Here is a 12,763-nt window from a genome sequence, read left to right on the forward strand (position 1 = left end):
CTATATAAAATGTCCCACAGTTGACAGCGCATGTCAAAAAGCCAAGCCATGAGGTCGAAATAATTCTCTGTAGAGCTCCGAGGCTTAATTGTGTCGGCACAGATCTGGGGAAGGGTATCGAAAAATGTCTGCAGCACTGACGGTCCCCAAGAACACAGTGGCCTCCAACACTCGTAAATGGAAGAAGTTTTGAACCACCAAGACTCTTCCTAGAGCTGGCCGCCCGGCCAAACTGAGCAATCGTGAGAAGGGCCTTGGTCAGGGAGGTGACCAAGAATCCGATTGTTCACTCTGACAGAGCTCCAGAGTTCCTCTGTGGAGATGGAAAACCTTCCAGAAGGACAACCATCTCTGCAGCACTCCACCAATCAGGCCTTTATGGTAGAGTGGCCAGACGGAAGCCACTCCTCAGTAAAAGGCAGCCCACGAGAGCCTGCTTGAGGTAGGCCAAAAAGGACTGACAATGAGAAACAAGATTCTCTGATCTGTAGAAACCAAGCGTGAACTCTTTGGCCTGAATGCTAAGCGTCACATCTGGAAGAAACCTGGCACCATCCCTAAAGTGAAGCATGGTGGTGGCAGCATCATGCTGTGGGGATGTTTTTCAGTGGCAGGGACTGGCAGACTAGTCAGGATCGAGGGAAAGATGAACGGAGCAAAGTACAGAGAGATCCTTGATGAAAACCTGCTCCAGAGCGCTCAGGACCTGACTGGGTCAAAGGTTTACCTTCCAACATGACAACAATTCTAAGAGCACAGACAAGAACACAGGAGTGGCTTCGGGACAAGTCTCTGAATGTCCTTGAGTGGCCCAGCCAGAGCCCGAACTTGAATCCGATCTAACATCTCTGGAAAGACCTGAAAATAGCTGTGCCGCAACGCTCCCCATCCAACCTGACACAGCTTGAGAGGATCTGCAGAGAAGAATGGGAGAAACTCCCCAAATACAGGTGTGCCAAGCTTGTGGCGTCATACCCAAGAAGACTCTGCTGTAATTGCTGCCAAAGGTGCTTCAACAAAGTACTGAGKWAAGGGTCTGAATACTTATGTAAATGTGATTTTTTTTATTTTGTCATTATGGGGTATTGTGTGTAAATTAATTCATTTTAGAATAAGGCTGTAACKTAACAAAATGTGGAAAAAGACAAGGGATCTGAATACTCTATGTTGATATCACAAGAGTTTGGGGAAAAAACAGTTATTCAATATTTGATGTAACACTTTCTTACTTGTTCTGAATTATGTTCATAGATTAGGACACCTGTAAGCAAAACCATTATAAATTTAATGATACTGTAGTTACAACTTTTCAATCTCAAATGATTGAGTAGTGACATAGACAAGCATTTGTTAAAAGTACATCCAACAACTAAGTGCTTCTAATACCAAAAGAAGGAAAAGCTGAAATTCACAAATATGAGGCATCCCGCATGATTGGTAGTGTTAAGAGGGCATCCACTGCAAAGATTCCCTTTCTACAGCGAGACATCTAATTTAGTCCTGCTTGAGTATCAACAGTCATTAATTTGGTTGACTACACAGATTGATATGCTTTATTCTAAACTAGAATGAATTACCAATGCCTTGAATGGTAGAATGAGGTTTTTAAATCATGTTTGTGTGTTAAACTTCAGACACTACTTTGTGTTGCCACCAGGGGAAACTTAACGTGTGTAAGTAGTGCTGCTGTATTTCTGTAAGGCCTTGTGTATGAGAGTCGCTGCTTTATCATTTGTTTCACAATGCAGAAGTCCCGAAGAGTCATGGAAGAGAACATTAACTTCCTCCACTACGTTTTTGTAGTGAGATGCAGATCTCTGGCTTGTGACAAAGCAGTGATCAAAAGTATGGTTCATCACCACTAGAATGACATCTTTGTTACCTGTTGAGAGACAAAATGTAATCTTTAGAAATGTACTTCCACTTAAACATATATTTTTCATTAGAGTCAGTCATTCTACAATTTGGACCAATACATCCTGTTGAGTTACTTTCATGCTGTAATCTTAAAGGGCTTTCCTACTTGGAACTTTGCTCATGGCGGCATCAATGTCTGTTCCCACACGAGATGTAATAGGACAGAAGGCTATTATGACCTGGCAGTCTTCTGGTTTGGTCTCCTCTCGCTTTAGTCCTACTGCCAGATCATCCACTTGTTTCATGAGTGCAAGGTGAGTGTTCAGGGTTTTTCCACAGACTCGTGAATGGACTTTAACTGTTCAGGACAAAATTACTTCACACTTTATACAACTCCAATATAATAATAATTCACCATCTCTTTTTATAAATTAGGAGGTAAGATGAGTATCATATTGATTAGAGTCTCACCTGCTTGTTTCTCATTTCGAGGTTCAGATGTGCTAGAATTCCACCAAAATGAGGGCCTCCAATCTGAAAGTATTCATTTAAATCACACACTTAATAATTGTGTCCAATCACAAAATATCATTAAAGGATTTCATGACATTGAACAGTTTTTAGGTTTGATATTGACCTGTGTGGCATTGTGCAGAAAGCTGGTTCCTACCTCCTGCTCCTAAATGGTCTGCAGAGTTTGATTTCTCTAGTTTGCATCGTGGCTCGGTCAGCCGACTACCAGTGGAAATTTGAGAAGCAACCGTTCTTTTTTGAAAATGGGTGTCAGCACTTAAGGATGAGAACCACATAGCCTACTTGTAAATTCTAATCAAACTCTTTTGCTAAGGATTTTAATACCAGGTACACAGCCAACAGTCAAATGAAATGTTTGATATACCACATACAGTTGAAGTCGGAAGTTTACATACACTTAGGTTGGAGTCATAACTCGTTTTWCAACCACTCCACAAATGTCTTTTTAACAAACTATAGTGTTGGCAAGTCTGTTAGGACATCTACTTTGTGCATGACAAGTAATTTTTCCAACAATTGTTTACAGACATTATTTCACTATCACAATTCCAGTGGGTCAGAAGTTTACATTCACTAAGTTGACTGTTCCTTTAAACAGCTTGGAAAATTACAGAAAATTATGTTGTGGCTTTAGAAGCTTCTGATAGGCTAATTGACATCTGAGTTAATTGGAGCTGTACCTGTGGATGTATTTCAAGGTCTACCTTCAAACTCAGTGCCTCTTTGCTTGACATCATAGGGGGAAAAATATAAAATCAGCCAAGATCTCAGAAAAAAAACTGTAGACCTCCACAAGTCTGGTTCATCCTTGGGAGCAATTTCCAAATGCCTGAAGGTACCACGTTCATCTGTACAAACAATAGTACGCAAGTATAAACACCATGGGACCACGCAGTCGTCATACCGCTCAGGAAGGAGATGCGTTCTGTCTCCTAGAGATGATCATACTTTGGTGCGAAAAGTGCAAATCAATCCCAGAACAACAGCCAAGGACCTTGTGAAGATGCTGGAGGAAACAGGTAGAAAAGTATCTATATCCACAGTAAAACCAGTCCTATATCAACATAACCTGAAAGGCCGCTCAGCAAGGAAGAAGACACTGCTCCAAAACCGCCATAAAAAAGCCGGACTACAGTTTGCAACTGCACATGGGGACAAAGAGCGTACTTTTTGGAGAAATGTCCTCTGATCTGATGAAACAAAAATAGAACTCTTTGGCCATAATGACCATTGTTATGTTTGGAGGAAAAAGAGCGAGGCTTGCAAGCCGAAGAACACCATCCCAACCGTGAAGCACGGGGGTGGCAGCATCATGTTGTGGAGGTGCTTTGCTGCAGGAGGGACTGGTGCACTTCACAAAATAGATGGCATCATGAGGAAAGAAAATTGAAGCAACATCTCAAGACATCAGTCAGGAAGTTAAAGCTTGGTCGTAAATGGGTCTTCCATATGGACAATGACCCCAAGCATACTTCCAAAGTTGTGGCAAAATGGCTTAAGGACAACAAAGTCAAGGTATTGGAGTGGCCATCACAAAGCCCTGACCTCAATCCCATAGAAAATTTGTGGGCAGAACTGAAAAAGAGTGTGCGAGCAAGGAGGCCTACAAACCTGACTCAATTACACCAGCTCTGTCAGGAGGAATGGGCCAAAATGCACCCAACTTATTGTGGGAAGCTTGTGGAAGGCTACTCGAAACATTTGACCCAAGTTAAACAATTTAAAGGCAATGCTACTAAATACTAATTGAGTATGTAAACTTCTGACCCACTGGGAATGTGATGAAAGAAATAAAAGCTGATATAAATCATTCTCTGTACTATTATTCTGACATTTCACATTCTTAAAATAAAGTGGTGATCCTAACTGACCTAAGACAGGGAATGTTGAATACGATTAAATGTCAGGAATTGTGGAAAAACTGAGTTGAAATGTATTTGGCTAAGGTGTGTAAACTTCTGACTTCAACTGTAGGTTACCAGGTGCTCCTGAAGTATGAGAGTGTGACATTGAGGTCTCATCTTGAGTTTCTTTGAAGGTCTGTCTGGTCGGCGCACCAGACACTTCTGTTCTGCATTGTTTGGACTGGCTGTCAGCGGCACATAAGGCTGCGGACCACATAAAATACTATGAATTAAAATCAACAGTATTGCAGCACATTCTTGTGAGTCTGTGCAAGTCATTGTGGTTAGCTTTGCAAGCTGTAAAAGGGTTTAATAACATCTATAAAATTATTACATTTTGACAATAAAGTGCCCTGTTAAAGGTTTTGTGTTACCTGATGGTCCTGAGGTGCCATTAACAGATGTTTTCTGGACTAAAAAAAGGATTGAAGGATTAGGGCCGTTAACTGGGGTTCTTTCAGGCTAAGACAGGACTGTGTTCGAGCGTCATTACAGTCCCACTAGTTGAAGCCAACCTAGGCCTTGAATGTTTAACTTCAACAAAACTATACTATTCATGAAATATACTACAGTGTGTATGATTTATGCCATCATCTACCATCTTTTGATTAATGAAGAATGAGGAATGAGACCCACTGTGCTGCAGCTAACGCAGCAGTTCAGTCATTTACCCTCAACATTTGATGGCTGGTTTCCTGCTGTAGCAGAGTCAACTGATGGAGATGCAGCACTGCTCTGAGCCTCCATGGACTCTTCTCCAATGTAGCTCTCGAGCAAACCAACGTGTGCCTGAATGAAGTGCAGGGCTTCGGCCAGCTGCTTCTCCAAATCTCTAAGAATAGGGAAGTAGCCATGTAACACTCCCCCAGGAACAAGTGCATCTGTAAGGAGAAAGTGACCCGTGCATACAATTACAACCAAAGATGCACCAAAACTGTATTGGGTGAGTGCTATGCTGAATTGTTTTGAAAAGGGACTTACTCTCCATGACATCAACCGGAAGGAATTCCCTCAGCTTGTTAAGAACTAAAGCAATAGGTTTAGCTGTGTCCTAAGAATCAGAAATATTACAGAAAACAGGGGAATTAGTACATCCAATGGAATTGCACATTGAATCAAACATCATTCTATTAACTAGTGAATGATTCCAGAATAGTGGTACAGTAGCTTTAGAAGCTATTGGGGCTATACCAACCTGTTTAGATTTGTTTATAAGTTCACTGATCTTCTTTCTAAGTTTAAAATGCTGAACGCCTGGCAGAAGTTCGTTCAGATCTCCTCTTGTTAACTCTTGAATTTCAATGTCATCTGTAATTTCAGCACCTAGAAACAAACGATGTAACACAGTTGACATCGACTGAAAACACAATGCATAAAGCTCAGTCAGATGTTCCATGATGTTCCATGTTAACTTACTTGCCAGGGCATGTGCTGCAACTGGTGAGAGGCCCCTGATTTGCTCTTCCAAACTCATTGTCCTTGTCTAGGAGGAAGACATTGATATGCTATTTAGTAGTCCTAAGCATTGTTCACAGGTTAACACAGCTGCTTAATGTTACTGTATAATGTTATTGTAGTTACGTGACTCATACTTGTACTTTCACACTGATGCTGCTGTAGGGAAATAGGATTTGATCCCAGCTGCTCTGACCTGTCATTATGGTAACACAATAAGGAGGGTATGTTTACTAGTCTGGGCACAATGTTACAACACTTTCAGAAAAAACATGCATTGTGAAGTAACCTACAATATACAATTTATCTGCAACGTTTTACATGTTGCAAAATATTGAGTAAGCTAAGCCTGGACATTGAATTTACGATTCCAATAATAGGGACAAGGTAAAGTAGACGTTAAACATTCAGCCTGCCACAGTCACTATAGAAGCTCTACTCAAGAGCGCCTGGTTAAATTGTGGTTAGGAGCATTTTTAAACTCTCCATGGTTAAAGTAGTAAGAAATATGTTATTGTTTTCTATCATCTTATATTTAATTATTTTGACAATTGTATATTACACAAAAGTCCCTACGGTAGACATTACACAAACTAACGTCTTCACCACACATGATTTACAGGAAATACACATCCCTTTTACCTCAAATAAGTGACTAGTGTGTTTAGGGATGAATTGTTAATGTCTTTTCTTCAACATATAACGACTTATTTCAGCATATTGACTATGAATTTGGACATCTAAAACCGGTAATTTGACACTGGGCTACAAATAAAAATTCCATAACATCAGGAAGCAGAAACAGTATCATTTTCAATGTGTGTTTTAGGAATATAAATGATCATTTTAACATTATTTTTCAACATGAATCTACTTAAATTTGGTAAAACTATTGAATGAGTCCAAAAACCGTGCTACAATGTATTGATTATATCGGTGAAATCGTGAAAATAAGTTTGTCCTAGTGCCTAGTCATAAAGTAGACGTTAAACATTCAGCCTGCCACACAGTCACTATAGAAGTTCTACTCTAGAGCGCGAGTCATAGGCCACGAATCGAGTCGAGGCATGAAAATTATTAATATCAACTCACCTGCTGCTGTTTAATATCGAACTTTATCACGCTGCCAAGATCAGACAGGCCATACGAAACCGTCACTGGGTTTAGATTTGTTTTTAATGCAATGACTGTGGGTTGGATGAGTTGGACGTCAAAAACAGCAAATTATCGGTGTCCTTTACCAGAAATTGTACTGACATGATTTCTAGTAAAGTGAAAGTAAAGCCAAGGACAGATTCGAAAGGTTTAGTGCTGTTCGGGATCCTTGGGACGTCCACATTCTAAACCCTAACCCCTACTTTAACCATAACCCTTACCTTAACATCGATCTATAAAAAGAAGTATCATAACCATTTAAAATGTCAACTTTAATGGTGTAACGTCAGAGTTGGGACGTCCCAAGCATCCCGAATAGCAAGGACAATACAGGAACTGCTTTTCCAGTACGTCACACTTGTAGGCACTGGGTGCGTTTGAGTGGCAAACCGAAAGTAGCCGACTGTAGACGGAAGTTGATGAAGGTACATATCACAGATTTGGCCACTAACAATGAAAATAAATGTATTTAAAAATGAAGTGCAGTCGGGAAGAGGCAATGTCAAATGGACCATTCTAGCCAATGAGGCCAGATACGAATGTGATAACTGTTTGAATGTTAAATGACGAGACAGAGGCATTCATGCGAATAACCAGTCTTGTTCAGTACATTACAATTCATCCGGGTATTTCAAGCACACCGGTAAAACACTGGAGTTGCAGTAATTAACATTTACCAACAGATGGCATCATGGTGCCATCTTACACCCATAACAATAACAGGCACAACGCCTATATAGTGTTTTTTCTCAAAGTTGCCGGGATGTCACGTGTCCTAATTATATCAGTACACTCGTAACAACCTAAGCATTAAGGAACTTCTATTCAATCAAAAGCCGCACGTAACAAATAAGCCATTACATTTTTTGTTAACCAAATTTGACACCCTCCCATTGACCTCCATACAAAAACTCCTCGCTTGGTGAGCGAATAACAAAAATCGAAAAAACGCCACCTGCTGGAGAAGACAGATTTTGGGCCCATTTATCCCTTTTCCTCACAGTATATGTATGCACCTACAGCAAGTCGGGCAACTTCTGCTGTTTCTAGGGAATGCGCCTCCAGCTAGGATTTTTTATATATTGGCTACTTAACCAGACGGCCTGACGTCACCACTACTCACCAAATCTTTCCCCCAGTGGTCCCATGTTCTGAACATGGCTGATCACTTATCAACACCTGCACCAAACTTTGAGCAACAGGTAATTCATAGGTTTACCTTAGTCGTTACATGGTTTGTCATTAAATATTAGTATTACATAGACACGCTTCTAATATCCATAGATTATTGACCCGACTGACCATTTTTTAAGTACGTTAGCTTAGTTGGTTGGCTTTTGTGTCAGACTAGGTAGCCAAATGGAATGAATCGCAAGACTGCATGCATGTAATGTTACAGCTAGCCACTGCCACCCATACTGAAATTTGTGAGTTTGAGTGAGTGAGAGAGAGAGAGAAAACAGTGACAACCCTAAATGGCTATTCCCATAACAATACCTGAAGCCTAGACCCAATCTTGACTGATACCAGCTGGTTGGGTGACATTTCAAATTACAATTTGTATATGTCCTTACAGGCGATGGAGAGACACATTATGGACAAGCTCCTGTACAGATTGCAGCGGGCCATGCAACGCCTTCCTCTTGATCTTGATTACCTAGTTTGTCTGCAACCATTGAGATGATATTTGTCAGCTCACTAGCAAATCAAGTACACTTGCCTCAAGAGGTGTGAAGGGTCTCTCCAATCTGTATATTCTCGTCAATGCTGAAATGGAAGAAGGAAATGCCCCATCAATTGTTGTTGATGAGTTGGATGGCGAAATGGGACGTCTTAAACTGACTGTTTCAGAACAGCACCTTCGACAGCTGATTGAAATGGATCTGCCTGTTCCTTGCATCGCCAAACTGCTTGTAATCTCAACACAAACTGACCAACACAGAATGCAAGAATACAGTATTGTGGTGAGGGAAACATACAGCCAAATGATAGACGAGGAGCTGGACAATCTGGTGGCCACAATCAAGACAAGTTCACCACAATTAGGATGGTGAGAGAACGTCTGAAAGCACTGGATCATCGAGTCCAGTGGACCCGAGTTTGGGACTCAGTGCTTCGTGTAGATGCTGCAGGAATACAGGAAAGAATGGTATGACTTGGATGTGTTGTCAGAAGAACATACTCTGTTCAGAGTCCTCTTTCCCTCATACATGTGGACACCAACCACAAGATGATCAGGTAAGCTTAAACTTCCTTCAGTTCGGGGGGGGGGGGTCTCATAGCCCATACAATGCTGCCTCTGTTATATTTTACTGCATGTTAGATGGCTGGTTAGGCAGGTATACAAAACTGTCCAAAACGGTCTTTCAACAGATATGGCTTTGTAATATTTGGTGGCATAGACGGCTTCTCAAGAAAGGTTACCTATTGATCTCCCATGGTATTTGAAGTTCGTAATGTTTGTCTGACTCAATGTGGATAATCCAATGCTTTATATAAACAATTAGTTTGACTTGTTGTTAGGAATTTTGTTAATAAATAATTAAAACAATTTCTAGCTTTAGATAAAACTATAACTAATTGAACTCTGCACGCCTAGTGAAAAGAGATTTGTGTTGTGGGTTATAAAATAAGCAGAAAGGGTCRTTMAACTMTGGTTGAACTGACCCAACTTAGCCCTGAGATGTTTAGWTAAGGCAGTGAGTAACTTTTTAGGTCTTCCATTATCTTGAGTTGTCTGCTAAAGTGGTAATAAATTATAGTGAGCCTTCAGGAGGATAGATTATATTGTGTATCATGTGTGTGCGCTGGGAAGTTGGAATGAACTTTTGAACCTATTTTATATAGGCCAGGACGAGGAGATTTATTCTGTAACCTATGACATCATATCTTGTATATAAACCTGTTGTTTATGTTCAAATGGTAGCGTGCTCCGAGAATAAATACTATTATCTAATTTTAATAAGACTGTATCCTGTCTATTTTATGTTAATAAGTATCTTACAAATTCTTATAAATAGACAGATTGAATTTAATTAATGAGTACATTAGAGGAATTATTTAATTCCACTAACACTTGTACAACAGCCCAGCTGTTTTTGTAAATGTGTTATTTTTATCCTATAGATCATGTACCTCGGTGCAGCAACCAACAACAAAGCATCAACTGCCCTTGGATTGTTCCTGGAGTCTGTAGCGAAGCATGGCTTTCCATTAAGGTAACAGCATCATTCCCTCAGTAGTGTTGTGTGGAATCAGGCATTTGTTTGTAAATTGACACCGTTGGTTGCTTTGTATATGGTCTCGAATCAGACCATATGCCTGGTCTGCCTGAGGCCTTGTCTATCAAGACAAATATATTTATGTTGAACAAGTTTCATACACCACATAGAGGAGAGTGATTGAATTATGATGAACAGTTGTCTTGATTATAATGCTAGTGTCTGTATATCATCATCTAGGTGAGAGCAGACCAAGGCATGGAGAATGTGGACATCGCAACATGCATGTTTCATGTCCGTGGTTGTGGCAGGGGAAGCTTTCATCTCTGGTGAAAGTGTTCACAATCAACAGTAATTTCCACCACTATTTGTGTGTGCTGAATACATAGATTACCACATATTATTGAAATTTGATCTGTACTATACTTTCTAGAGTGTAGTTAGGCAGGTGGCCTACACCTAAGTTATAACCCCTGCACTGAGTAGAGATGACAAGCTGTGCTGTTTCATGTATAACTGGTATTTAAATGCTTTGCAAAGGAGTGCCTTATAGACAACGTTTCCAGTAATTATTTGGGCAAGTAAAGTCATACCGTATAAAAAAAGATATGCAATGACAGTTGTATTGGAAACAGGAAGTTTCGGTCCAATCTGATAAATGCTGACAGATCATTTGTTCGTTGGACATGGTGTTCGATCTTTTTGCCGGTAAAACTAATTGTGTGAGAATTGGTTAGTGGAAACGCCTTTAAGCGCAAATAATGATATAATACCCATCATATCGAAGTAAACTGAGTCACGCATTGGATTCGACATTTTGAGCATTGAGATATTAAATAAATGATAGGAAAGAAGCATAGAATGAAAGGAGAAAGACTGGGCCTCTGTAGAAAGACAGATAGCTGTGGAATGTGTTGGAATGTGTTGGGGGAAGGGAGTAGAGCAACAGTTGAGATAGGGGAGACAGATGGACATCTGTGCACTAGGGGAAGGAACGGTTGAGGTCAGGAGGTGAGGTCAGTTCCTCTTAAGGGAGTAATCAGGGTTTAGTATATGGTTACCTTCTTCCTGTTGAGCATAATATGTAAGGATTGGAGAGAAGGTGGAGTGTCTTAAGTGGGATATAAATATCTGCATGGGACAAATGTTGGGTTGTCTGAATACAGCTGTGCAGGACCTTTGGGAAGAATTAAACTTGGGTAAAGCATCTCTAGTGCCCGTTGTAGCGGTATTTATTAGAGAGGGGCAAATAAAGATTTTGTTCGGGCACCAGGCAGGTATTAACCATGCCGAAAGGAAAAGAGTAGAATAGAGAGAGTACCACTACCAGACCCACACACACATCTGCAGAAGAGACTGCCTAGAGTGTAGCCTGTTTGCCAGATAGCCAGTGGTGAGAAAAGAGAAGACACACCATATAAACCCACGTCACAGCCCAGGGGTAACCCAACCAATAATACCTCATACAATAATAATGGCAGAGCAATTCAACAGCAACTTCATAGAAACAATTTACAAGAAAGAACCCAGTCATCAACAGAGGATTTGCAATAATCTGTATTATCTTCTAGTGGAGGAGTGCAGAGGGTAAATGAAGGTGGGGGGTGTTCATAGACAAACAAAGGCCTTAAAAATGTCCACAATCTTCTTGCCACGCCTTGGTCTGCTCTCACCACCTCAATACAGTTCAACTAACAATACACAAGCAACCTCCCTTTAAACTAAAATGTCCACCCAAATACTTCTGGCAGGGCAATAATAGTCCAGCACTAATGAACATCAACGGGAAGTGCATTTGAAAAATAGAAAGTCTGCTGCAGTGTAAAGCACTGGAGCGATAGAGGGAAGAAAAAGAGAGAGAGAGAGAGAGCAAGAGAGATCTTAGCTGTGGTCTTCAGGCTTGCAGTTGTCCTGTCTGACCGTCCGATGGTTTGTATGTCAAAGCTACGCAACAATGTTGCTACTAATCCATGCGATCAACTGCCCTTGATCGCATAACAGGTGCGGTCCCAAACGATAACAACCACGACCTAGAGTGGTCACACCGATGATTGAGTTAAATACTTTATAAACTACACACGCTGAAAATAAACAAGGACATCTGCAGCATAGCACACACAATCAAACTGTCGCGCCAACCAAGAGCTCCTCCCCAGAGAGCTGAAAGAGCCGCCTTTATTTCCTCCTTCCTTACTGCTGATGCGCTCTTAAAGTGGCAGCGCACRGTGAAGGCTCCGTGCAGGATTTCGCCACACTCCTCCCCCCATGATAAAAACCCCTGTAGAAACAGAGAGGATTGCAGGCTTTGACAGGTTCATGTTCCTGCTACACAAAACCAGGGAAGTCCTCAGAGTCCTCCACGAAGAGGTCCTGCAGGTGTTGCTTTTGCCTGCGATCCAGCTCTTCTGCCGTAGGGTAGCAGGGCTTTAGGTCAACAACATGCACTGTCCTGACATCTTCCCCAGTGTCCTCCAAACAGACCAAGTAGTTCACTGGTCCCAACTGCTGCAGTACACGGTATGGACCTTTCCATCTCGAAGCTATCTTGGCAGTGAACTTCTTAGATGCCTTTGACAGATGATGTGAACGTACCCAGACACGAGATTTGGGTGGGAAACACACATCTCGTCTATGTTT

The 12,763-nt window shown here is 41.1% G+C and overlaps 1 protein-coding gene across 1 annotated transcript; it reads right to left on the reverse strand.

Moving 5' to 3' along the window:
* Nucleotides 1–1,264: 1,264 nt before the first annotated feature.
* On the reverse strand, nt 1,265–6,924 carry si:ch211-245h14.1 (uncharacterized). The gene is made up of 10 exons (XM_023974376.2): nt 6,843–6,924; nt 5,712–5,778; nt 5,491–5,618; nt 5,277–5,346; nt 4,967–5,176; nt 4,670–4,708; nt 4,371–4,499; nt 2,329–2,391; nt 2,024–2,215; nt 1,265–1,882 (listed from the first exon to the last, which is right to left on the reverse strand). Exons 2-10 carry the CDS (start codon nt 5,767–5,769, stop codon nt 1,665–1,667), a joined length of 1,107 nt encoding a protein of 368 aa, XP_023830144.1. The 5' UTR covers nt 5,770–5,778; nt 6,843–6,924; the 3' UTR covers nt 1,265–1,664.
* Nucleotides 6,925–12,763: the final 5,839 nt, after the last annotated feature.

This window comes from Salvelinus sp. IW2-2015, linkage group LG28 (assembly GCF_002910315.2).
Source record: "Salvelinus sp. IW2-2015 linkage group LG28, ASM291031v2, whole genome shotgun sequence".
Lineage (NCBI taxonomy): Eukaryota > Metazoa > Chordata > Actinopteri > Salmoniformes > Salmonidae > Salvelinus > Salvelinus sp. IW2-2015.

What these genes read in the sequence shown, in the direction of transcription:
- si:ch211-245h14.1 (XM_023974376.2), bottom strand. Translation starts at nt 5,769, where the DNA reads ATGAGTTTGGAAGAGCAAATCAGGGGCCTCTCACCAGTTGCAGCACAT. An exon ending in TGCAGCACATGCCCTGGCAA is followed by an intron (nt 5,619 to 5,711) that starts GTAAGTTAACAT and finishes GTTTGTTTCTAG; the next exon opens with GTGCTGAAATTACAGATGAC. An exon ending in TTATAAACAAATCTAAACAG is followed by an intron (nt 5,347 to 5,490) that starts GTTGGTATAGCC and finishes TCTGATTCTTAG; the next exon opens with GACACAGCTAAACCTATTGC.